General features: G+C 49.9%; 7 protein-coding genes across 7 annotated transcripts; 5 read left to right on the top strand and 2 right to left on the bottom strand.

Annotated features, from left to right (window-relative positions):
• Positions 1–3,857: 3,857 nt before the first annotated feature.
• PFICI_10092 (uncharacterized protein) lies at positions 3,858–4,528 on the top strand (the record flags this gene model as incomplete). The annotated part of the gene is made up of 2 exons (XM_007838673.1): positions 3,858–3,974; positions 4,070–4,528. 2 exons carry the CDS (start codon positions 3,858–3,860, stop codon positions 4,526–4,528), a joined length of 576 nt encoding a protein of 191 aa, XP_007836864.1.
• A 461-nt stretch (positions 4,529–4,989) lies between these two features.
• Positions 4,990–7,285, bottom strand: PFICI_10093 (uncharacterized protein; the record flags this gene model as incomplete). The annotated part of the gene is made up of 3 exons (XM_007838674.1): positions 4,990–5,034; positions 5,105–6,879; positions 7,027–7,285. The coding sequence occupies 3 exons, from the start codon at positions 7,283–7,285 to the stop codon at positions 4,990–4,992; spliced, it is 2,079 nt and encodes a 692-aa protein (XP_007836865.1).
• A 6,493-nt stretch (positions 7,286–13,778) lies between these two features.
• Positions 13,779–16,226, bottom strand: PFICI_10094 (uncharacterized protein; the record flags this gene model as incomplete). Its single annotated transcript, XM_007838675.1, has 2 exons — positions 13,779–15,352; positions 15,416–16,226. 2 exons carry the CDS (start codon positions 16,224–16,226, stop codon positions 13,779–13,781), a joined length of 2,385 nt encoding a protein of 794 aa, XP_007836866.1.
• A 712-nt stretch (positions 16,227–16,938) lies between these two features.
• PFICI_10095 (2-oxoisovalerate dehydrogenase subunit beta) lies at positions 16,939–18,204 on the top strand (the record flags this gene model as incomplete). The annotated part of the gene is made up of 2 exons (XM_007838676.1): positions 16,939–18,115; positions 18,167–18,204. The coding sequence occupies 2 exons, from the start codon at positions 16,939–16,941 to the stop codon at positions 18,202–18,204; spliced, it is 1,215 nt and encodes a 404-aa protein (XP_007836867.1).
• Positions 18,205–19,050: 846 nt separating this feature from the next.
• Positions 19,051–20,140, top strand: PFICI_10096 (F-actin-capping protein subunit alpha; the record flags this gene model as incomplete). Its single annotated transcript, XM_007838677.1, has 4 exons — positions 19,051–19,104; positions 19,238–19,515; positions 19,602–19,739; positions 19,792–20,140. 4 exons carry the CDS (start codon positions 19,051–19,053, stop codon positions 20,138–20,140), a joined length of 819 nt encoding a protein of 272 aa, XP_007836868.1.
• Positions 20,141–21,734: 1,594 nt separating this feature from the next.
• On the top strand, positions 21,735–22,496 carry PFICI_10097 (cytochrome b5; the record flags this gene model as incomplete). Its single annotated transcript, XM_007838678.1, has 3 exons — positions 21,735–21,850; positions 22,022–22,148; positions 22,332–22,496. The coding sequence occupies 3 exons, from the start codon at positions 21,735–21,737 to the stop codon at positions 22,494–22,496; spliced, it is 408 nt and encodes a 135-aa protein (XP_007836869.1).
• Positions 22,497–23,862: 1,366 nt separating this feature from the next.
• Positions 23,863–24,753, top strand: PFICI_10098 (uncharacterized protein; the record flags this gene model as incomplete). The annotated part of the gene is made up of 1 exon (XM_007838679.1): positions 23,863–24,753. One exon carries the CDS (start codon positions 23,863–23,865, stop codon positions 24,751–24,753), a length of 891 nt encoding a protein of 296 aa, XP_007836870.1.
• Between the last annotated feature and the right edge of the window lie 1,836 nt (positions 24,754–26,589).

The raw sequence follows: 26,589 nt of genomic DNA on the forward strand, positions 1-26,589 counted from the left end.
TCAGTGCTTGCATAGCGGTGTGTAACCTGGCACGCGAGTGAAGGCGGGGTAAGGTTAGCAGGTACCTATACTTCTGTCGTGCACCCATTCTTATCATTCGCCTAGCGTATCCTGTACCTACCGTTGGTTATACTCATCCTTTATCGAGCGTGGCATTTTTTCCACTTTGTCGGGCTGAACACATGGCCGTTTGCCTTGGCTGAGAAGAGACTTCAGCTCCGATGAAATCATTGGCATTCCAATGCAAATACAATCCTCCCAACTGTGTATCTTGTTCCAGGATTCAGCAAATTTACGCTTGGCTGCAGATTTCGTTTCTCTTTTCCAACTCGACGCAGCTACGTAGCAACAAAGCACCTCCTCCTGAGAAGTGTTTGCTTTTCGTCTTCACAGCCACACCGCTGGTGTTGCTTTTATTCGGAAGCAGTCACTCGATAGCTTAAATTGCGAAGTTTTGACCTGTCAGTCTGTGGGTTGGCAAGAAAGCAACAATATCACGCAAGTTGAGAATGACACCACGTTTTCCTGAGGTCGGCATGCAAGAGTCCGACTGCCAAAAAGCCTGACCTTTTGTTTTCAGCCAGACAAGAATAATATTTCCAACGCATGACAAACGCACACAAAAAAAAAAAAACAGCAGTATCTGGATTGACTCGTCTCATGCAGTTGCCAACACAAAGATATGCCATGAGCTGACAATCCCTGCGATATCAGGCTTCGCGGTTCGTGGCATTTGGATCCGTCAAGCTGCAAGGGGGTCGAGACATGGAATACTGCAAGTTGACGTGGGGGGACATTTTCAACTAATATATGTACCAACCGAGCAAAAGAAAAGCATATGTAACCTGCATGGTAACCTTGAGTTGTTCACGGCTGCGTGTGATGTGAGTGGCTAGAAGCGTCATTTCCGAATTGGTTCTTTTCTTCTGTTTCAAATTGTCAAATGATGGCAAATGTCTAAGAGACAGGCATATGGACAAACGAAAGCAAGTTCAGTTTAATGAAATTTGTCCGTGAATTTCCCTGCAATGGGAGAAGAAAGAGAAAAAGAAAAGCAAGTTGCTTTTTGGCTGCATGGGCGTCTTTGATACCTAAAAGTTTGTGGATAAGCAACGAACTCTGGGATGTGTCCAGCAGTTACCTAAACCATACACCATACTCTGTACATGCTCGCAAACCATGCCACAAACCAGCTTTCAATCTGACTCTTGTTCCGATAAATAATTGTTCTTCTTAAAGCATCATGGATGTCTAAGTTCTTGCTTTTAATGTCATGCGGCATTCTTGCAATTGAGAATTCTCGTTGTAGATGACATAAGCATTATACTGAAATGCTGAAAGTGGAAAGGCTGTAGCGGAAGAGGGCCGACTAAAACTTCCAACCTCTGCTCATTATGAAAGGCTTTCAGTTATGAATTTTGATGTCTCATCTCAAAGTCAAAAATGCATTTACTATCTCTCTTCCATAAGTTAAATGATCAATCAATCCCAAAAGAGCTGCTTGCCATATCCGAGCAATTATAGAATAGTTTCTCTCGTCACAAAGCACGGGCGTATACTTACGCCATCCTCCCCCGAGTTCCTACGGCTCGGCTCGAGCCGGCGATCCCCACAACTGCAAATTTGCAAACGGAATGGCCGGCACAATCAAAATTATATAAGACTCAATAAAAGCACTTTTCACAACAAGAAGCACTTAGCTCTTCCCGCCCGGTTAGCTCAATCGGTAGAGCGTGAGACTCTTAATCTCAAGGCTGCGGGTTCGACCCCCGCATTGGGCTCAATTCCCGATGCGTTCTGTTCAACAGAACAACTTCGCCTCTTTTTTGCTTTTTTCTTCTTCTCTTTTCATTTTTTTTTCCTCTTTTTTTGGGATTTCCATATTGTCTTTCCTAGACCGGCGTGGTATCCCTTGCTTGTCAGTGATCTTGTGACTTATTATATTGTATTTCGCCGAAATACTTGATGTCTTCCGTTACATGTACTTTGTTTTTTCTGTCAGTTGCACCTTTTTGTTCTTCCTCTCACAGGTGGTTTGGCAGTGCTTATTGTGGCCATTTGATGATTTCGCATCAAACCATTGATATAGTCTGGATCAAGATCAAATAATCAATGCAAGGTACAAAAGTACACAGTCGTTAGAACAGTGAGCACTCTGCTCTCGTATCCAGCGTCAGCTATCATGGTTTCGAGAGACATTTCAGATGCGTATTCAACTCGAAGGTGTTGGAGCATATCTGAATGTCTGGGCTTTGGTGGCGCAATATTCGACCATAACCTTGAAACTGGTTCTGGCCTTATGTATAGCTCAAAGGCACTTTTGCTGCAAATACAACAACCCAGAAATATGACAGCACGATAATGACGACACCTATGATTACACGTTGAACATTGCCTCTTGCCTAATGATACTCTATATCGCGTCTTTTAGATAATGCGTGGGAGAGAGGTTGACAAGTCCCCAGAAACTTTTGACGGATGAATCTGGGACAACTACATGGACGATGAATCCAGCAAGAATGTTGGGCCCTCATGACGTGTTCGTAGAAACCTTGGGATTTGAAATGCTCCAAGATATACATGCTCTCGCTGTCATTAAATCCAAGTCCTCAATCCTTGATTTGCAACTTCCACTGACCTTTTTGGTGTTCATAGAAACTCGTATACCATTTTTCTTTTTTGGACTTGGTCAACAAATGACATTGTTGACAGGTCAGTAAGTACGGACTCAATTCTAAAGCTTTGTAAAGCAAAGATGATCCGTAATTAAGCATCTGTGAGCATCTTTGTCAAACTACATCTGTTATTCCAGCCTATCATGAGGATGAAAGAGCTAGAAATTTATATGGACACCATTTTTAGAGACAAGTTTCGTCGTTGTACAATTCCGAAATATCAATTTCCAACACAAGAAGACTCAATCATTTTGGCGTGTCTCCAGTGTAATGTTCATACTGATTGTGAATTTTGTTGAAACGGGTTTCAATGTTAATGTCGAGCGCTTGTAGTGAGACATTTTTGTGCAAGGCCGCACGCGCTTTGGCTGTCACGCACCTGCGCATGCAGCTTCACTCTCGACACTCATACAATTACACACTAACAACATGTTTGATATTGTTAAGAATGACGTGAAAAGAAATGGAAAGTCACATTTCAACATCTTCTTCATCCCAAGGGGAGCTCCATGAAAGAGCATGCCAGAGTGCTACGCAAGTTTTGCTACGGTCAATCATGACAGTGATTCGTGAAAATAGAAACAGGCAGGTAGATAGTATCATGCAATTGGATCATTGGTGTATTAAAAAAAAAAATAAGCATTATGGATGGAGACCCGACACATCGGTTCCAAAACCCGCCCGAATCTGAGCCAATTCCGACGATCCGCTTTTTATTGCGTGCCGGCGGAGGGGAGGGAATCGTCATCGAACCCCTGGAACTCGGTGGAAAAGATAAGCCCCTCCTAATGCTGCGCGGGGGCGGGCGATTGATTACCTACCAGTGCCAGGCAGCGCGCGCAAGGCACCAGCACCTACCTCCGACCCCCCGCCGTTGTCGCATGCATTTGTTAATAATAAGCGTTGGTTTGGTCTCCTACATCAGCAACCGAGGGGCTGTCGTGGGCAATCTTTGAGAAATAATTCACTGCCTTTGGGATTTTTGAGCTCGAAACTTCCTACTTCACTTATATATACACAAAATAACAAAAACATACGGCGTCCCGGTGTTCAAGCGCTTTCTTGTTACCTATTCTTTTGCTTCTCACTCCTTCGCATCCTAGACTCGCGCTTATAATCAATCACCATCCTAGAATCTCACCTCTACTGTTGTCATCCTGTAGAAACCAAAAGAATCCCAAAATGGCAGCAACCACAGCCAGACCTCGAGTCATCTACTCAGATAATGGCCCCGAGTCGCCCTATCCGTTGCGCATGGAAGGCACCGTGATATCAGGATTCGGACGAGGATCGAAAGAGGTACGGAAAGATAAACTCAGCGTCTCCCCTCCCTTCTTCCCACCGCTCTTGAACCGAACAGAAAACTGACAGAATCCCCCTGTTTGCATTTGTAGCTTGGTATCCCGACCGCCAATCTGCCCGTGGACTCGGAGCAGACGCCCTGGATTGCCGAATCGACTTCGGGCGTCTACTTTGGCTACGCCTCCCTCGCACTACCCGCCACACACCCGGACCGCTCGGCGGCGTCGTCCTCTTCCGACTTTCAAATCTACCCCATGGTCATGTCCATCGGGTACAACCCCTTTTACAAGAACACGGTGCGGTCGGCCGAGGTGCACGTGCTGCACAAGTTTGCCCAGGACTTTTATGACGTACCCATGCGCCTGCTCATCCTTGGGTTTATCCGCGAGGAGAAGGACTACAACGGCCTCGAGGCATTGATTGAGGATATCAACATTGACTGCGACGTTGCCCGCCAGAGCCTGAGCCGCCAGGCGTGGACACCCAAGGAGGGCGTTGTTGGTGGAGGCACAGGTACGCTGGACGGGACTTGGCTCGTCAGGGCATCATGAATTTGAAGCGACATGTCCTCTGGAAGAAACTACCAGGAAAGAGTTTCTCGGCAAACACTATAGCATGTAGGCAGTCCGTCGGACTTTCGAGATTTTGCATAAAGCAGATGGGCGTTCTTTTTGGGTTAGACATAGACAAGGAGAAACGAAAGAATGTCACGAGTTATGTGGTTCATGTTGTCCTGCTCATTCGAATGATTGCCAAGGGATGGAAAACAAAATATTTTGAAATCTATAAGCTTGATGAAAACCAACTGGGTATATGTAACGTGATCCCATGCCACAAAGGCATACAATTGCCCAACCATAAAAATGCAATCGTAAACAGCCCGCCTTGCTTGCTGGCGGAGCGGCTCACGATTCGAGCTTGACCCACAAACGCCGTCCGTGCCCATTGCCTTGATATCAAATGGCCCATATAAAGTTATGATGTATCGAGAAGACATTGCCCCATCAAATATCTAGATGGCTAGTTGATCCTGGTTTCGGTAGTAGCAAGGTAAAAACTAAATGACATGTCAGTAATCGTAACTCCTCCATCTCCTTTTACTAAAGCATCGGAAGCAATAGACTTACGTTGATGACGATCAACATGGGAATATCAAATACATCTCTTTTGATCGTCCATGTATAGCTACAATCCATCTTGCCGTCTTTCTCGATCTTGGAAATGCCATGCTCGCCATCAATTCGAGTGACCCGGCTACTCAATATACTATGACGTGGATCCTTTTGCGGCGGCGAATCTTCGTTGTTGAGCGACTCCATGACCTCTTTGGTACGGTACTTGAGAAGTCGACACTTGCGAGTGACATGACCTCTGCTGTCTCCAAATGCTAGTTGAGCAAAGTCTTCATAAAACTGAATCACACTATCGTCGTCCATGAGCTCAGCAATGAAGACAGGCTGCGGTTTGTCGCCCGTCTTCACGGGCTCCATGGCTTTCAGCTGAGGAGTAGTAAGTCCACCCTTTCCGGTATTTACTCCACTCGCCGAACCGGAGGTGTCGCCCGAGTTGACGTTGAGGTTAGGCTGTTTCCCCAATAACACATCCTTTGTCCATCCAGTCAGGGCAACGAATTCCTTGTTGACGGCAGCGACTTCGCCGGTACGACGGCATACGACAGTGGGCGCGGAGCAGTGTCCCATGAAGTCTTCATACTCAAAGAGCGTTCGCTGTAAGCATTTTTCCATGAATATGAGATCTTGCCGGTTCAGATTCCTCGTGCAACTGATGAATGAAGGTCGAATACTAGCGAGCGACATGGCGATCCGCGTTGTCTTGGCACTGGAGAAGCGCCTCTTCACCAGGGCAATCAGGTTGTGGAAACCCGTGAGATACTGATAAGGCTCTTTGACATTTTCGTATATGGCCGATGGATCGCGTTGTCGCTTAGTCAATATGGACTGCGGTCCAAACAATTTGGCGTTTGCATTGGCCGGGGTTTTGGTCCTTGACTTTGGCGGTCCAGCCAAGGATTGCGAGTTGACAGGCGTAAAGTTCCCTGTGTTCGGAGAGCCGTCAAAGGTGAGGTTGGTGGGTTGTGGACTCGAGTTATGATCCGTGCCCGGACTTGCAAGACTGCTGGGAGTCGGTCCCGCTGCCGCAATAGCATATGCATGAGGCAAGCCATGTTGGAGGTTGCCTTGCGAATACAGGTTGTTGGCTCCATTGTTCTGATCAGAATTCATATAATTCTCAATCATGCCATCATATAGTTGGTTGTACGAATTGAGTCCATTTGGATACATCTGGCCACCGTTGTAGTTGACTTCGGAATTGCCCTGTTGCGATAGCGAAGCATCTCTCGGTGGTGTCTCAGCTGCCCCTGAGGACATTTGGCCTAGTATTCCAAATTCCATGGCACCGTAGTGGCTGCCGAATTGAAGCCCCTCCAGATCGAAATTAAAAATTGCTGGGTTACTTGGGTCAAAGAGAGCATTCGGGTAGCTGAGCTCGCTGGATGATGGAGTCGGCATTTGCATATTGCCCATTTGTTGGCTCCTCTGAGCAGTCTGTTGCTGGAAAGACGGAGAGACTGGAGAAGGCTGGGCGAAGAGGTTGTCAGGCATTGACACCTGAGGCTGGCCGCCCGTAAACAAGGGGTAGGTCTGAGAACTTGTCGTCTGCGGATAAAAAGCCGACGCTTCTGAAGCGGAAGTGGCGTTGGATGGATGTCTACCATTGGCCGACTTTGATACCATATTTGGGTTGTAAGTTGGCCCAAGCACTGGTCTCAGGGCCTCGGGAGGTGCATCGTGGAGGTATTTTGCCTTTTTGCGCACACCATCTTGACAAGCATCGGCTAGACCACGCTTGATACACCTTTGACAAGGCCTTTCATCTCCTGCTTCACTGTTAGCCACACGCTAGACAATGGACTGACGGATTGTGATTGTGATATGTCAGTTCTCGATAGCCGTGCGGAAGAGGCATTTCGGTCTTGGGAAACTACGGATGCAAGAGCGTCCCCATTCATCTAGTCGTCTTGACTTACCACATGTCAGATGTGCTCGCTGACAGGCATAGCACGCCCGTCTAGCCTTCTTTCTCCTTGGCCGATGTGGATCCTTGGGATCATACTTCTTCTTCACTTCGCCGGAGCCTCCCACTCCAGGCTCTGGGGACGTATGCTGCTCAGCCATGCTTTCGTCTTCGTCTTCTTTTATAGGGCGATCAGATTCGTCGTACTCGTGCTCGTTCTCAGACATTGCATCTGAGACCTCTGCCCCGTTGGCTTCAACGTTGTCCGGCATCTTGTCTTAGTTTTATATAATCACGTTCGACAGACTGTCCTTGGAAAACGATCTCGCACGGAGAATGCAGATACCCCCCAGCTCTGCACGCAGCTTGGCAGACAGAGAATCCTTGACGAGGAATTGCTTGCGAACTGGTGCAAGAGTGTCACCGTCAGGGTCAGGGTGGTGCGGCTTGATACTGGGCCAGCTATTCTCACACGAACGATCCTGGGAGCTGACAACAGGCCCCTTCCCAACTTGCCGGAACCCCCTACGCTGCTGCTTCCACCGCCGTTTGGCTCCACCCTGGGGGCTGACCTCGGACTTGCGTCGTGGACCAGTGACAGCAGATGTTCAGACGTATGCAGGCCAATAAGGTTAATTGCTCGCGGCTTGTGTTCCTGTGTATCTCTAGGCCAGCTCTGGGCAAGATTGACTCCAGAACGACAAGATACAGCAGCGAGCCAAGCGCCAGCACAATGGACCCCGATGCGGAGGGAAAGGCGCTATGGTGCTCGTGCAGTACAATGGGACCCCGGCTGCCTCTGGAAGGCAATAATCCCAAGGGGACGTGTTCCAGAGTATTGCACAAAAGCGGCGGCAGTAGAAGGCGCTCTCGTATTCCGGTATTTGGTCCAGTACTGTCGCAATGGACTGCGTATCCGTGTAAGTGTGGCGCCTCTTGTGCTACCCAGACAGGATGGCCGCTGGGATGGGCGAACGGTTCTATCCGCCCCCCGGGGGAAACCTGGAATATACTACTACAGAATTGATCTTCTTGTGCTTGACGTAGCCCTACAGGTACGGTTTACCTAGAGAAGAGCTAGGCTCATGGAGTCACGCGTCGGCGGATAAGGCACTGGGGTGTCTGGCTAGGGTGGTAGACGGGATAGTCGATGCTGCTGCAGCTACCCGCGACTTCTGAGCCTGTTCGCATCGGTATCAGGCGCTCGTGGCCCTTGATCGGACAGAAGAAGGATATCGACAGCACTGGATAGGTGGAAGTGATTGTTGCGGTATCGCGCTGACTCCCACTCAGACGGCTTGCATTTCCTATTCGGTCTTTTCCTGGGCGACAATCGCAAACGCCATGCCCCTATTACTCGAGCCTCGTCGACTGCGGCTCGCACCGAACAAACTCGTTGGGTGGAAGGACGGGAGGGGTGTGCAGGTGTGAAGACCCGGCCGGGGGCACGCGACTGGCCGAGAGCGGATTATGCAGAAGCCGAACAAAAGCTGATGATGGACGGTGCTGGCTGGCTGGAAGGCTGGCTGGCCGGCGCAAAGCAAGCGCGCCCGTCTGCGAAGATAGAGAAGCTAGCTCCTGGGATGCAAGCGATGCACAAAAGTACAGTCCGCAGCAGTGTCACCTCAAGAAGCAACGCGACACGACGCAAAGAGCTGAAGGTGTCGTCAAGGTGAGAGAGTGCAGTGTACGTATGTATTCTAAGTTCAGGGTAGGTAATGTAGGTGGTAGTGAGCAGCATCAGCGGCAGCGGCAGCACTGAAGCCCGCTGAACACTGCCCCAGTCTAGACCAAGAGACGGCGTCGAGGGCCGAATTGGACCAATCAACGGCCGGTGCTTTTCTTTTTTTTTTTTTTCCTCCCTTCCTCTTCTTCTTTTGAGTGCGGGCAAAAAGTTGGGGATTGGCAATTGGGCGCTGGCCGCTGAGCCGAGACACTGCGGGGTTTTTTCTTTGGTTGGACCTGCGCCGCGGATGCGAAAGCCGAAAATGTGGGAGGGACACGGAAGGAGCAAAAGCTGGAGCTCCATGATGATCATTCCTCAATGGTGCTCCTTTTACTCTGCTGACCTTGGACGTGAGCATAGTAGAAGTTGAGTCATCGAGAGACGATCAATTCAAATCAACATACCTAGTACCTATTCTATTTCCTTGCATATTTGCATAGGTACAATATACTACTTTAATTTATGTGCCTATGTATTGTTGCGTGCGCCTATCAAAGTCAATTAAGCTCAATAGCAACTATACAATGCAACAGTCCTAGACGGATGCATATTTGTGGTCAAGCTCTTTAAAGAAAGAAAAAATCTTGTTTATCTGTTTTAATCCATCCAAAGTCTCTCTAGACAGGAACCAAAATAGCCAGTCATCCTATACGGACTTGGTACAGAATAACAAATATCCTTCGTGCCGTCGGCTTGGGCAACGGCGTCAGGGTTTGAAACTCTTCGCCATGTGTCTTTGATGGGATCTCAGCTCGACTGCAGCCCACGAGGCACGGAAGGACGAAATGACCCTCGAACCGCACACCCGCCCGCCTTTTTCTCGCCAGGCACAAGAATTGAAACAGACATACATGGCTTGAGACCCGACTGTCTGGTCCAGGGGCGACGCCTCAATCTCTCTTTTGCACCATGTCTCGGCAGTGCTTCCTACTCCCTGTTTCTTTTGCGTCCCATTCGCTCCAGCTGTTAGCAAGACGTCTAGGGTCTTCTTCCGACACCGTATTCGGACTTGAACAGAAGCTGTATAGCAGCATATCTCCTATACGAAGCAACTTTCACTCCAGAAAATAGCCGTTGAGTTCGACTGTCAAAATGCCATCGCCCGGGAGACGCGACATATTGCAGACTACTTGCATGGCATCACCGCTTTCTTTCAGTCACCCGTATAGAAGACACCTTTTTCCTGTCTGCCAGGTCGTCCATCTTGCATAATTGCGGCCCAATGCCGACCTCCCTACGCTTGTGATTCTGTATCCTCCCAATAGCGAGGCACACACACACCCTCTGCCTGCACTACATGATCCTCGGCTACGAGGTATCCGAGGTTCCGGCCGCTTGACCTTTGTGGTACCTTTGTCCACCACAGATGTTGTTCCTTGATTTCCATCTTGTGCAACGCTGCTGATTCTGGCTACCAAGCTGCGATCAAGCGGTCTCTGGGTATATGCTTTGCTTGATTTGGAGCCCTCTGATGTCCGTCGACCTCACAAAGCTGTTGATCATTATGACTGCGATCATGTGCTTCTCGCAACTATACTCACAATAGGCTGGCATTCATTTCCGCAAGCGCCGGCACTTTCTTTGCAGTACGGACCACCTACAGTATACATACACGAATTGGCAGACAATGGCTTGTTGTCCGTCATTACCCTGGTTCTTTGGATCATCCTTGCTGTCCGGCCGCGCTGATCGACTGGTACCTGCCTTACCCGAGATGCCCTTTATGTATGGTATGTGTGTACCTGGGGAACATCGATGCAGGTAGGTGAGTCCAGGGCAACGTGCATACCGGCATATGCAAGAGAAGCTGGAGGTCGGCGACCATTTCAATCTGAAGCGCTTCTCATGAGAGTCACATAGATCTGCATAGTTGCAGAATGATAAACTGCACGCAGCCGTATCGCTATCCAGTTCATGGCAATTTTGAAATATGGCCTGTATTCGGCCCTCGTGCGACGAGATTGGCAAGTATTCGGTAGGTCTCCTCGAGGCCAATATATCTTGCCCCAGATCGCTCACTCACCTGCAGACTTGGGCGCCACTCATCTCCTGCCACATTACGTGCATAGATATCCCTGGTCTCATCCCTGGGCTCATCCTCAGGGTTATGGATCAGGGGTCTTGAGAGCCTCATCGCACTGCAATCCTCCTCACCACGACCCACAACTAGGCGCCTGACATGCTGAAGAAACAGGACATCATCATGATGACTTGTCTGTCATGACGTGTTTGATTGCGTTGTGAAGGTGCCGTGTCGTCTTTGGGGGTTCGTATCTCTACACACCTCTTCAAATGACCCTGGCAAGTCGGACTGCTGTTCAAGAACAACATGATAGACGACCAGAGTCAACCTCTCTGCATATTGCCAGCAAGGAGCGGTGTAGAAACGAAACCTATCATCCATCACGACGAGCTCGACCTGGACGACAGAAGCATTCATGCTCATCTCAAATTAGTAACAATCGACGTTGGACATCACTAGCTGAACGGATAAGAGCATTGTGCGACGTGAACCTCACATCCGAATGCACTGCTGCTGCTGCAGACCTTTTGGTCAACCACAGCATGTAGGTAGTATTGGGGACGAGCCAAGCTTTTACATACACAACGGCTTATCGTCATTGGAAGTGCGCCCTGGCCAGAGTATCACGGCTTGGTCAACCCCCCTTCGGCCCTGGTGCTACCTACTGTGCCTAGGTTCAATAGAACCTTGGCCAGCTCTGCAGAAGCAAAAGTCTCAGCAAGGGTGAGTGTTGCATCCAGTGAGCGCGTGGTCGGCGCATGCAAGATCATACGAACTGCAGACGCTCAATAAATCGTTGCCAAATATGTAGGAATGATGCATCTCCCAATGCTTTCACAGGGCCTCTCGTCCACGCCGTTCACCACGTTTTGAATCTCGCATTGCCTGTCCGGGTATGCTGGCCTCATCCCAGTCCTTATGGATCGAAGTATGCTGCGATGCTGCATGGCGTCCACAGTCGTGTCCAGAATGGGACAATAGACGCTTTGCTTTGCAGGCACGGAATCGTCATTGCCCACCTGAAGAGACCTATGAGCTACTGAGAGTGATCTCCGGAGCATATGTTCACCCGTCAGTCTCTACGCGCCAGCTTACACATAGCGACGCCTGTTATCGCTACTGCAAGCTGACTCACCAGCTGTATTCGCTTGCTCATCATCATTGATCTCTCGTATTCCATGAACTGGTGGCTTTTGAGTTGGACGTCTTCGATTATTCTTACACTGTAGCCAGCAAAAGTACGCAACTTGTTCCTCTGATGGGCAGAGTGGCATTCGAAGCAATTCTGCGCCAGGGTCTGAAGTTCTAGCTTACATACATCAGTATCTACTATACAACCCAATATAGCACGTGGTGTAAGTGACAACTAAAACGCCTCTGCGGTGCCAACCGGGACATCCCAGCAAAGGGTCCTGCAGCGACAGTTGAAGAGTCCAGGTTTGCCTGGTCTCCAACGAGGTGTAATCCACCCAACAATAGGCGACGTGAGGCTCTTGTCTCATGGAGCTGAACATTTTGACTTCTCAAACGTACATTTGTATTCAGCCTCTGTAAAAGACAGCTCAGCTCTCCGGGGAATTCTTGTCAGCAGCAAAAAGGTGGCCCTCCAGGCAATTTCCAAGGCTAATGCCGCGCATCAGTCACGTCACCTGAGCACTGCTCTCCGGAACCAAGTGCCGGATAGTGCTCGCCAATCTAGGCGTCAGATTATTCTTATGTCGGCTGATATTAAGCCAGGGTGGGTATAGACTTGGGGCCGACCTTTTTCTTGAGTATTACTATCGCATTGATTATATGTCTTGCTACTCATTGTGATGAGTTTGTTTTTGATATCTCAGCAAAGTCAAAATTTGAGTCAAATGGCAGGATATAGAAATCAAAGAAACTGGCCAAATAGACGCCATTTCTCTCGTATCATGACCAATCAGACGGTCAACATGAGTCCTAATCGAGTAACCTAAACGTATCGCATTAGAGCCGGCATACATATGCGTGACTCTTGCACTTGACATGTTTTAACGCTGGCTGAGCAACTCTTGCCGACTGACAAATCCGTACTATCGGGGTTTCGGGAGGTAAAGCCGAAGCTCTCTTTTGATAACTATACGCGAGATGAGGAAGATGCAACTCGTACTAGACATATGTCAGGAACGAGCTGTTAGAATAATGTCAATCTTTTCCCCTTATTGTGGCAGGATTAGTGGGCCCTCCAACCTTTTCGACGACGACGACAACAACGGTACGAGAATAATAATAAAAAAAAATGCAAGGCTTGTGGGAACGAAGGCCCGTGGTTTGATGGCTTTCCTATGGGCGCCGCTATCATCATGCACGCACAGTCGAAAATGTCCTACAGCTCGTAATATGTGACTCTCGTCAGGGATGAGTGTGGGAATAAAGAGAAGAACACAGAACAAGAAACGGGAATCACGTCATGTCATGAAACCATCACTCGTGCTTGACTTTTCTGGGACGGCACGCCAACGACACGCGACGTTTCCAAAAATAAATCTCCGTGGTTGGTAATCTCTACGTTTTTTTTTTCTCACGAGCTTTCGGCCCGCTCGGCGGGCTGGGTGTGTGTGTCTTTGAAGAGTGGCCCCAATAGTCTCATGCTGTGGCTCGAAACGCCCGGCCAAGCCGGAACATTTTTGTTTCGCAGAACAAAGGCGTGGGAACATCGTGATCAAGCCGCATAATGATACCTCCTTCCTCGCTTTGTTCTTGGCTTACATGGACATTCGAAAGGCGACTTGATCATTGCGCCGGCGGTGTTCTACACACATACACGAAAATATCCACAGAATTTGCCAATGTAGAGTCGGAAGTTTTACTTCGGATTTGTCGCGTTCGTCACTTCCTGATTCCAACCGATGCCCGTATCACTGGCTCTTTGAATAATCACGAGATTCTATAAATGTACTAATAACCAGGAATACAATATTACGTCTATATAACAAACTGTACATTCTCGTATCTCAAAATCACATGACTTCATGTACGTTGCATGTCGTACTCAGTAGAACTCGCTCAAGCCAGCGCTCGCAAAATCAGGAACATCGCTGTCACAGCTAAAGTCTCTCTCGTAAGCCTTGGCCGGCAGGATCCCGGCGGCCAGACCCTGCTTGTAGCTCCAGAGCGGCGCTGACTCGGTGTCCCAAGTCCAGTACCACCAGCCCCAGCCGTACTCGAAGCTCGTCATCTGGGCCTGGGCGAAGAGGAGCAAGAAGTCCTTGTACTCGTCCGAAAAGGAGCCCACGTCGGCGTTGGCCATGGTGCAACTACAGCTCGAGTTAGTCGTGGGACACCGCGGCGTCAGCGCTTCGGTCGACGTGTTGCCCGAGTCGTATGTTCCCTCCCACCGGTTGCCCCAGCCAACGTTAGTCACGTACTCGGCACAGTCCGTGTCGGCCTGAGACCACTCGGCAAACATGGTCGGGCCGTAGCCTGTCGTTGTGTCCAGACTAATTTGTGTCTGCTGCGTCCAGCCGTCGCATGCGTACGTGACCTTCTTCTCATGGGTGTAGACGATCTGGTCGTTGTTGAAGATGACGTACTGGTGCACGTCGAGCACAAGGCCGTCCATGTCTGTCAGCTTGCCCTGCCAGTTCTCCAAGCCCATGAAGCCATCGCCAAAGACGACGTTGGCAGTGATACCATTCCCGCGCACCAGATTGTACGCGTCGGTTGTCCAAGAGACAACAGCGTCTGCGTCCAAATTTACCATGCGTGGCTCATTGGCGAGACCGTAAAACGCTACAATGTTCTTGTAGCGATCTTGGGCAAAGAACTTTGACAGACGATCATGAACATCCAAACTTCGCTGTCTGTTTGTGTCTCCATCTGTACCGTTCAACCATCGGATTTCTCCCTGCCGCCCGCTGTGGTTCCATCCGTTCTGTGAACCGGGCAAGGCGTGTAAATCCAGGTTCACGCGAAGCCCATACTTTCGTGCCCACTCGATTCCGCGAAGAAGGTATCGCCAGGAGGTTCGGAAAACGTAGGGATCGTCGTCATATGTGATTACAGCCCAGTAGGAATAAGGGATGCGCACATGGTCCAAGCCGGCGTCGGCAATCTCACTAAACGTCGACTCTGTCACAAATGTCGCGTAGTGCTTCTCGATGGTACTGGCAGCAGTCTTGGCGCCTAGGTGTTGACAGAGAGTATACTCGTCGATAATCTCTAGCTTACTGTCATAGTTGAAGAGGGACGGAGTGATGAAAGGTTCCAGACTCAGCCAACCTCCCAAATTGACGCCCCTTGCTGGCGTCGAAGCATAGTCACCCCAGGAGTCACCGAGGGCGGGCACCTTGTCGTTGGCAGCCGCGGAGTCGTCCCAGCTGGAATATAAACCCATGATGGGGAGATCACCCACAGTCTCATTGGTGTATGTCACGTTGAAATCGGTTGTATCGTACCATGTGAATGGATCAAGGTAGGTGCCACGGGCGGCTGCGGGAATGTCGCTTTCACTCATGTCATCCAGCGATGAAGTTGAACTGCCGGAATTGCTGTTCTTCTTGGACACCACCACCGCCACGACGATGACAACGATGAGAATGATGAGAACAATGCCACCAATAATCCCTGTAACATGTTGTATCAGTATAACTTGAACATTCTCAAAGGTGACTGGTCTTGGGAGCTTACATCGCTTCTTTTTCTTGTTAGCAGGTGGCTTTGTGCTTTGATATAATTCTTCCTTTTCTGCAGCCACGCTGTCATAGCTGCTATGTTTGCTTGCTGCGCCGCCGCGCATGCGCATTTTCGACGATGCCCTCCCTTCTTCGACTACAGCGCCACTGACGATGCGCTTCTTGCGTTTGTCGCGGTTGCGATATCTCTCCCAGCGTAGTTCATCCTCGTCGTTCGGACCAACATCCAGTAGTCGTTGCTCTTTTCTTCTAGAATCTGGATCTCTCTCCGAGTCGGTTGCCACCTCCCTGCGTGTTCGACTTTTTCTAGGCGCCTCATGTTCTCGCTCCGAGTCATGAGCTGCCCCTCCCCGGCTTCGATTTCTTTCTCGTCTCAATGCCAGTGTTTCGTATTCATCATCGGTAAGTGCTTCCCGTCGCCTTCTTTCTCGTCTTGCAGCTCGTCGTGCTTCTCTTTCTTCGTCTGTGTAATCACGCCTTCGCCGGCGCTCGGCCCGCGGCGAGTCTTCCTCGGGCTCTACAATAATGTAGTCATCCTGGCGCGGCCTTCTTTCTCTCGTTTTCCTGGGCCGCTCGGCTCTGGGCGGTTCCACAGTAGGATGTGTGGAATTGTATTGATTCAGTTGCGACAGCGCATTGAGAGATAGTCTCTGTCCACTGCTGGATGGCGGACCACTAGATGCGGCTTCAGAGTCCGTGGCGGGCCTGCGCGATGAACGGTCTCTAGACGACTTGTGGCCGCGATCATGTTTGCGATGTGTACCCGATTCTCGGTGCCGGCTAGTACTGCTATCCCTCGGAGCCATGGGGGCAGGAATGCGAATTGAAGATTCGAAACGGATGGGATGGTCGGTCGGGATTGACAGTGGCGTGTGTGTGGCATGCACGCCCTTTACAGAAAGAATCGACGTTTAATTTAGGCGCAGCTGTCGTATTGCTTGGGCTGAAGGTATGACAGTTGACGTATGGTGCGTTGGCACAGCAACGATCTCGCCAGTGGCATGGGTCTTGCCCCACGTCCCCGGTTGGCTCTCACTGTGATTGGTGACGGATGGGAAACTGCCCAACAATATACTCCGAACTAGATCTTTGATCGACTCCATATATGCGGGACTATCTCGATGGACATCTTGACTAGATATTCAATCGTTACATGACCAATTTGTGGCGGGATCGAAATCGCTTCATCAAAAAAGTTTTCAACAAAATTCGGTGCGTCAAGGTAGGTACGTGCATACATGACAGGTAATGTAGCCAACAGGCTTATCTGTGATCTGACCCGGGATCCGCAGCCATCCCCCAGCGCTACTGATAGCTTAAGCCGAAACCTGGGGTTAGCGACGGATACCGCAACTAACCGACTTCTTCTTTACCTACTGCTGGACATCACCTGAACGTCGATCGCCCTGGCCGCCTCCTTTGAGACAATGCCACGACTTTTGTTCCTTGATGCCACTTTGGACTCTCAATTACTTTCTGTATGAGCTCCAAGGGTGCTGATAGAACGAATACACTGCCATGAAGTCCTCAAGGTCCATACGGCTCATATCGAGGAGGGCCGCCTCATATGTAAGCCGGCCAACCTCCAGGCTCACCACCACTACAGAGCGGCGACAGTATTCAACGCACCCACCCAATGCCCGTTTGAATCTTCCAATTGACTACTCAGCGACACCTCTGCTGTCTCACAGCTCCCAGACTGCGCTGGCCACACCAGATCTGCCCAGCGAAGGCAAGAACAGCACAACGAAGCGCATGAATCTGTTTCAGGCTATCAACGATGCTTTGTCGACGGCCTTGACCGAGGACGAGAACGTCATCATTTTTGGCGAAGATGTAGCCTTTGGCGGTGTCTTTCGGTGTACCATGAAGTTGGCTGAGCTCCACGGCGGCGAGCGTGTATTCAACACTCCCCTCACGGAGCAAGGGATCATGGGTTTTGCCATTGGTGCAGCTGCCGAGGGCCTCCGGCCAGTGGCTGAAATCCAATTTGCCGACTATGTATATCCTGCATTTGATCAGCTCGTCAACGAAGCGGCCAAATATCGATACCGCGATGGTTCGTGCGGGAGGAGTGTCGGTGGCCTCACGGTCAGAATGCCGTGTGGTGGTGTGGGGCATGGTGCTCTGTACCACAGCCAGAGCCCGGAATCTCTCTTCACACACATTCCTGGCCTCCGAGTTGTCATGCCCAGAAGTCCTTTGCAGGCCAAGGGCCTATTGCTGGCTGCCATCAGGAGCAACGACCCAGTCATATTCATGGAGCCCAAGATTCTGTATCGTGCCGCGGTAGAGCAGGTTCCCACGGCGGCTTATACCTTGCCTCTGGGAAAGGCAGACGTCATTAAAGAAGGCAAGGATGTCACGATTGTATCCTATGGACAGCCACTATATACATGCAACGCCGCTCTGGAGAAAGCCGAAGCAGACCTGGGCATTTCCGTCGAGCTGATTGATTTGCGAACAATATATCCGTGGGACAAGGAGACGATTTTCAAAAGCGTTCAAAAGACTGGAAGAGTGTTGGTGGTACATGAGGCCATGGTCAACGCCGGTGTTGGGGCAGAAGTTGCGGCTGCAATACAGGAAGACCCGGAGACTTTTGTCAGGCTGGAGGCTCCAGTGCAAAGGGTTGCGGGTTGGAGCATACACACGCCACTCATGTATGAGAAATTCAATGTCCCAGACGTTGCGAGTAAGTGTCCCGAGTCCAAAGAGCATAGAATTGGTGAGCTGACATCCCCAGGAATTTATGACAGTATAAAGAACACCCTCGAGTATTAGTTAGGTATGAGTCACCATGAAAGCCCCTCTACAAATCCTCGTTGTACTCAAGGAATGGGGGTGAGGGATTCGAAAAGGTCGGTAAAGTTGCATTGGTTGGTGTTTATGTACGAATGTATATATTTCAGGACTTTAAAGAATAAGTCTAGAATTGCCAAGTTGATGAACCATTGCGAACTCATGGCACAGAGGCTGACTGAGTTACAATCTTGTTATTTTGATCAATATCCATATATTGTGCCCACATTGTAGAGATTCGTTGGAGAAATTGTTGGACCTTGGGCATGATATCTGAGCTATTTCACTCGGTGCGTGCTCTACTACCGCTGAATTCATTTGAGTTCGGATTACATCCATATTTGATTTTACACTGGTGTCCATGGCTTCACGTGGTGTTACTCAAAGCGAATAGCGATTTATTTATTTAGGTCCGACCTTGACAAAGTTGATGGGACATCATGATAAGTTACATCTTTGTAAAATTGCTCATGTACGTGGGAGAAATACATAGCATAAGAATAAATTCAAAAAGAAGAAAAAAAAATTGAAGGAGAAGAGAGAAACGTCCATGGATCAATTCACAGGTTACAATGAGGTCGATTTCATGCTATACAGGTACATTGTCGAGTCTAGGAATGTTTGGTCTGCATTTTATCAGCGGCTGGTCTCAAGAGTCCCCTTGTTCTGAGAGTAGCAGCCCACTTTGCCCCGCGGTCTATCCACTTAGCTTATGCAACGAAACACCTCGATGACCCCCCATAGAGAATACAGTAACTTTTGACGCAAACGAAGAACAATCTCCCCAAGCTCAATACAGTCATCGCAATCAGCGGGAAAGGAATCGTCATGTCAAACCTCTCGACGGTTGAGTCTTTCGTCGACGGCGCGCCCCCGGGCGAGGTACGCTGAATTGCCCAACCTCATACCAGCACAGCAGAGCCCCCCTTGACCGATCTCTCCTATTCCTTACGCAACCTCCATCCGCCCTGCAGACCGGGAACGTGAGAGCTGACACGTATATACCAAAAAACAGCTCGCAGATGTCATCGCAGATATCAAGTCTCTGACCGTGTCCGACCCCGGCCTGGTGTCGAAGCTCGGTCCCGCGTTCGAGAAGTACAACGAGGAGCAATTCGCGACGGTCAAGCTGCCCGGAAGCAGCCAGCAGGTCATTATCAGCTCGCATTCTTCGCTCGGAGACGGACGGTACTACGATGTCGAGAGCTCCAGCAGCTTCAGCTTTGATCACGCCACACAAAAGGCTAGCGGTGCGCAGAGCCACGTCTTGGAAGGCAGCCAGACCGACTTGGTGTACGTTTCATCCAGAGCTCAAGAGGCATATACATAAATGGCAGGAGGCCACTTGCAGAGTGCTCATGCTGACCATCCACTTGCAGAAAGTCCATATTAAAGAGTATCTCGACATATGTCTCAGAACATTACCCCAACGCGGCATACGGCGCCTACCCGATCGAAAACGACTCCAAAGTGGCCATCATTATAGTGTCGAACAAGTATAGCCCAAACAACTTCTGGTAAGCGATGCAAGACGAACATGACTGTACAAAGGCAAGCTGACCAAGGCAGGAATGGTCGCTGGCGATCTCTCTATATCTTCGATCCCTCGTCGGGCACCTTGGAGGGTAGCATCAAGGTGGATGTTCACTACTATGAGGACGGCAATGTGCGACTCTTGACGAACAAGTCAAGCACTGCTTCAATCTCCTCTGGCACCGGTGCCGGTATTGCAAAGGAGATTAGCGCCAACGAGAAGAAGTATCAGGAGGAGCTGAACAGAGGTTTCACAAGTCTGAGCGAGGGCGCCTTCAAGTCTCTCAGGAGACAATTGCCCGTAACGCGACAGAAGATTGAGTGGGACAAGGTAGCCAGCTACCGTGTCGGTCAGGATATTGGCGGAGGTAGCTCCAGAAGATAGAAAAACAGTCTCCCTAAAGTATTTCAAGGGGCGATAGAGTAATTTGCAATGTCAGCGTACCGGCAAACATATACCTACTACCTAGAACCAAGTCATGGTAACAATCGCGTAATTAAACATTTTGGCATCCGATCGAGATATCTATAGCGCCAAGACAATCAGCATTCCCTAGGGATCCCTTGTAGTCATTTGGTGGCTGGCAGCTCAGGTTGCAGACCCGCTGACAAAGGATGAGACGCTCCCATCCACCCGCCTGCCCGCCTATCTTTAGGTCCATTGGTGAAGTGTGACAACTGTCTCGGAGGATTTTTTTCATTCTTTCTTTTTTTCGTCCACTGTGCTTTTGTTCTGAATAACATCATCACAGTCGCCATTTGTTTGTTGAGTTTTCTTGTTTCAGCAGCTCCAAACAGAAATGGTTCCGCGGATGGACATTTCATAGCGGTTGGAATGATGTGGAGCCCGGAATCAGACCGGAATCCCCATTCCAACATGTCAGCATTATATGCTTTATACCTACGCAGATTTACTTTTGTACTTATCGGCCAAATCGGACTCGGCCTATCGAACGATGCTGACACCATGCTTGACCGCTGCCGCTCAATTGCCTATCTGGCCCAATCCAGGAATCATTAGCCGTAGAAGCGATGGTGCACATACCGAAAGCCGAAGAGACGCGAGCAAGCAGCAAGTCGTAACCCAGGTGAGTATAGTCTGATCTTCTCCAACTCACTGTCAATCTGAATCTGCATACTACCTCTAATAAGTACCTGGCGTAACAGCCGAGAATAGGACCCGAATTGAGTCGTGACAACATTTGCATAACTCGGGATGGGGAAGACTGCTAGACCCGAGTCGCTGCTAAGCATTTCTGCAACACCGGGGAAGAACATGGGAAGGGAGATCGCATCTTACATTAAGCCCATTAATCCCAATTGTGCCATACCCAAATAGACACGAGGGAAAGAAAGGTTTCTCCGAGATGAGGTAAAAAGGTGTCCAACGCAACAATCAGATGGCAATAGTAATACCTAGTAGCCAGCCCAGCACTCGTCCGTAATCGTGTTGGCCGGGACCCCCGCACTCGAAAGTCCGCGCTCGTGGCGAAGGGATGGAAGGATGGTGGAAGGGGCTTCGGGGGGGTGGTGTAAATGCCCCATAATAATTGTGTAGCGCTGTACCTAGAACTACCAGACTAGCCTTGCTGGCGACTCGGGAAACATAATTATCTGCACGCCGATTCGCTCGCGACTCAAGCTGGCAACAAGATTCGGACCCTGGCAGGGGACTGAGGGACTGGTTGTTGAGGCCGGCGCCCAGCCAAGCAAGCAAAGTACAATTCGATTTTCTCACTGAACGCTTGCCATCTAGCCAATTTCCCAGCGAATCCTCTATTCTTTCGCCAGCGGTCAACATACAACGTTTTCTCAGTTGTTCTTTTGCGACGTCCATCTTCACTTAATAATTTTTTTTTGCATCGAGCATCTGTTGTCTTGCGACTTCTAGATATAGAGAAACCCGCCCCTTTTCCCGCCCCGAATCTCTCTATCATTCACGAAGGAAGGAAGGAAGAAGAAAAAAAAGCATAGTCAAAATGGCCGACAAGGAGTATACCTACCAGGACGTTGCCGAGCACAACACCAAGAAGGACCTGTTCATGGTCATTCACGACAAGATCTATGACTGCACCAAGTTTGTGGACGAGCACCCGTAAGTCGACCCCCGCGAGGCAATGGATGGCGCAACTCCCCGTTGCATCGGACCCAGCTCTTTCCGCTGCCTTCTCTCAGCTTCCACTGCTTCCCCGACCCTCGGGATTCCGTACATCACACCCCGACACGGAAGAGATAAGAGCATTGTATACTGACACGGTGTCCATAGCGGTGGTGAGGAGGTGATGCTCGATGTTGGTGGTCAGGATGCGACAGAGGCTTTCGAGGATGTCGGCCACAGTGACGAGGCCCGGGAAACACTGGAGCAGCTGCTCGTCGGCACCCTGAAGAGACAGGTAAGCACCAAAACCCTCCCCAAACCTTCTCACATTGGATATTCCCCGGATGCCGGCATGGGGCTTCTTGCCAACCAATTGCTGCTCGGCAAATGCGCACATCTGCCGTGAAATAATCTATTCGCTTTCCCCCTCCACCTCGTACTCGCATTGCAACACTATGTTAACGGACTTTCTCTGCAGCCCGGCGATCCGAGCCCCACGGCCTCCAAGCCCTCGCTTTCGCCTCAGGCCAACACCAGCTCTGCCGGCCTCGGCACGGTTGCCTATGCTGTCGTCTTCATCGGTGGTCTGGCCGCCTTTGGTGCCTACCAGTACCTCCAGAGCCAGCAGGAGCAGCAGGCTTAGAAGAATTGCTTCTCACGTCCAGATGATCACCTTAATGCCACATGCTATGCTTTAGAAAAATATGGAAATTGGGCGTTGCGACGGTTAAGGGCCCATTGAGAGATGCGTCGCGCCTGCAGGAGAGCCTTTTTTTCTGGCTGTGCCGATTCTTGAAATATTCTGGGGGGAGTCGTCACATAGCTTTTATTGATGTTTAATAGATCATGCCTTGATGCGCAGTCTGTTTCCGATGACGATCACAGTCTGTTCCATTTCCCGTTCCAGCAAAGTCTCTCACGTTCACGCTCAATGAGATGGTGACTATGATATGGAATACATGTCCATCACGTCGCCTCGTCTTGGCTGCTGGGTTCGGCCTCTGATCGCAACCAATTGTGATGCATTGCATCTGCGTGCGCACGATTGGCAGGTTGTCAACCCTTTTGACAAGAATCAAGGATCGATCAATACAAATAACGACCACCTCTTCTATACACAGACTGATGGAAGATAGCCGAGAAGTCGTACCGCATGCAAGGGCTGTTAGTGGCATGGAAGGAATACGTACTGATGCGGCATCTACTCGTGGCAGAGGCAGACCATGTGAAGCTGGTAGAAACAAAGAACCTCATCCCGGGTTAGATTTCTATACAACCCTGGAATATGGCCTGCAACATGTGCACTTTTGACATTATTCAAGTTCGGCCTGCAGTGCCCTGAATGGCATTGCGAGGTGTGTACATTGAGGTGTTGTGGTCCTTGACGTCAAATTACATTCTGTGTACTCATGCCAAAGACTCAAGTCGGGTTCAAGTGATACTATCGTGCATTGCGCGAATCCACGCCCAAAATCAAGCGAATTTTTCACAAACCGATTATCACAAGCAGACGATTATGATGCCGAGGTGATCACGTAACCCGGATTGACCAATGTGAAGTACGTACGACGTAGGTACTTGTTATACTACCACATCCGTATCCTTAGCGTAGGTAAGCAGCTGTCAATCAGCACATAATCTGTACATGTAAGCCCTGAGCTTCTGGGGGACCCACCTACCGTCACCTTTCTCCCTACCTTAATGTAAGTGGTCGCCTGGGTTGGGGGAGCTTTAACTCAACACTAGACTTAGCACAGGCCTAGACGGCCCCGTCTTGAATCAACTTCATTCCATCCCCATTGTCCTCACATCTCTAGAAGACAGCACCATCAACAATCACTTGACAAAGAGGCATTCCGAACGAGTCTCTTGCATCTCCGTTCTACGTCGACGCCCGTCGGTCCAGTTTTGGGGTGCATCGAGGCCCGGTCGCATACATCCTCCGGCGCAGCAAACCCCGACTTTCAACTAGAACTTTGCTGCCTGCGCAACATCAGTACGCAGCCGTCATGGCCTCGAAACCTGTCATGGGCGCGAAGCGCGCGCTGGCACCGCCTTCCCCCTCGCCATCGAATGCATCAAACGCTTCCCATGGCGGTACACCGTCCAAGAAACAAAAGCGCGAGGACCGCGCACGAGATGGAGCGACCCCGACCCCGACCCCAGCCGCCATGGCTGCCTCCATTGTCAGCTTTGGTGCCGACGACCGGACGCAGAAGCTGTATGCTGTCGAGTTTCTCAAGGCCAAGGGCACACCCAAGACTCTGCAGGAAATCCTCGACCATTTGACTTTACAGCACGCTCAAGAGAACTTTCACAAGGAGTTCGCAAAGGGGCTGCGCGAGCACGGACAGGTCACGTTCCTTCCTGACCCTGCCGCCCGAGTCAAGGACTTGAAGGAGAAGGGCATTCCGGCATGGCGGACGGGTCGATATGAATTCAGAGCCAAGATTCCTGGTGTCAAGAGCAAGACGACGCTGCTCGACTACCTACAGCGTAAGACAGACGCCAGCAAACTCGAAGTCAAGGACTTGAAGGACGGCTGGCCTGATTGCGACAAGGCCATTGACGAGCTCGAAGCAGCACACAAAATTTTGGTGGTGCGAACCCGCAAAGACGGTCGCGCAACGCACCTTTGGCTCGACCAACCCAGTCTCTTCCATGCTGTGGACCCCGAGTTTCGAGTCATGTGGAAGAAGGTCAAGCTGCCCGATGTGGACGACATGGTTCGTCGACTGACAGCCATCGGCCAGAAGCCAGCAAGCGATGATCCCAAGCTGAACAAGGTCGCGACAACCGAGAAGAAGCAAAAGAGGCGCGTCAACCGTACCAGCAAGAAGCAAACCAATGAGCACATGAAGCACATTCTGCAAGACTACAGCCATCTTGTTAGAAAATAGAGACTTGCAACAGACGAGAACTATTTTGGATGCGACACCTCCTTCCGATAGCACAATATTTCTTATGGCTTGCATTTGCATGATTGGCGTTTTTTAGATGGCACGACAGAGCTGCTGAGTAGTGAGAATCGTTTTGCTTCACACGATCTATTTTGCAGTCTCACTATCGCGTTTAGTTTAGTTTCATTCGGCGTTCCGGAAAGGAAATGCATGGAGATTGAAGGGAAATGGCGCGGCGAAAAGGGGAGTTGGTCCTGATTTATTTGCGGTACTCCCAGCCTCTCGTGGAAGTTGAACCACATAGGTATCATTCAAGATTGTTTTCCCAACGGCGTCATCCCGTGCTGTGCTCCTGCTTGAGACGTCATGACTTGCCAAACCCCGAATTTCGGTAACCGGGAGCTTGACGTCAAGCGCCCACCGACCGCCGGGACTACTTGCCATGATGTTCATTCATGACTTGATGCGCAAAACTCACTTTAGGGCTTTGTGATTATCTTCTCACCACCTCGGAATAGGGCACGTTGATCAGGCGTAGATCATTGCAAGAAACCCCCGGGCATGTGGCCAACGATGGCGAGAAAACCTCAGCAAAGGAATTTCGGATTCGATGCGCAAAGGGAGGTGACATGATTTTGCGAGAACTCAAAAGGCCCTGCGATCATCTAAAAAAGTGATCACTGCCTCTGTGACACAAAGTGTCGTCGGCTTGGGTCTGCTGCATGAATATTTGTCAAACAGTCGTGGTTATCAATTTTAAGCGTTATGCTGGCAGGGTTTCGATATAAAAAGCAATTATATCTACCCGCCTAGACCTCAATTTAATTCCGCCCGGAGGGTTATTCCGGGGGGGTCTTGATGCAGCTTCACACAGCACACCCATGGTCAGAATCAACTCTGTTTGTTCATCTCAACTTTGCAACTTTGACATGGTATCGTGTGTTTGTGCTCCTTCCATCTCTCTCCACCGGGGAAAGTCTCGAGTTATGTGGTCTGATCCTACAGGCGGAAATACGGGCGTGGATACGGACGCTGCAGAAGACTTTCTTTGCATGAGCGGGTCACGAGGATTCTTCTGATCATATAATCATATAATCAGATCAAAACATTTCTTTCGTCAGAATTTGTGGGACGTCATGTCCGGGAATAATTGGAGACTTGATCATATAATCAGACACGCATTTATTCCGAAATACCCTTATTTTTTCTGGGGGGTCCCGTTGTTCTCATTCGGATGGTGCTGGTGATGATTTGTCTTACAGGTCACTCTGCTTTTGTACAACGTTCATGTTGTGTTTGGCGATACTAATCACTTCTTTTTTGGGTTCTTGTCCAAGACTCATGCATTATGCAAAATGATTGCTGATCATATCCGACTCGCGATATTATTCCGCGGTGGAACAGGCCGGGTCTAGAGCTTGAATATCAGCATGCCTTTTTCTCTGCTCCCCTCAAGATCTGCTCCATTCTCTAGCATACAGTTTTACAAAAACTGTGAGTGATCGTCCGGGAGAGAGGGGGGACCGTCGGTCATGTGGTCTCTCTGTTTCTAAATCTAGCCCAGCCTTGTCCCAACACCTACGTGCAAGTTACTTGATTACTCATATCCCGTGACCCGAAACCCCCGGCATCCTTGCTTGCTACACATGTGCGGAACAGACCCTTTGTATGGCGAATACCACGGGACGGACAAGGAAAACCGTTGTGGCTAATATGCAGGGCCCATTCTGCATATGGCAACGCCTCACGTAAAATGCCATCGTGTAATTTTCCCAGGTAGGCAATGGATCCCAACAGTGTCCGCTCTCGCCAATCCTTGCCATTGAATTTTTTGTG

Source organism: Pestalotiopsis fici, assembly GCF_000516985.1.
Source record: "Pestalotiopsis fici W106-1 unplaced genomic scaffold PFICI_Scf_7, whole genome shotgun sequence".
Lineage (NCBI taxonomy): Eukaryota > Fungi > Ascomycota > Sordariomycetes > Amphisphaeriales > Sporocadaceae > Pestalotiopsis > Pestalotiopsis fici.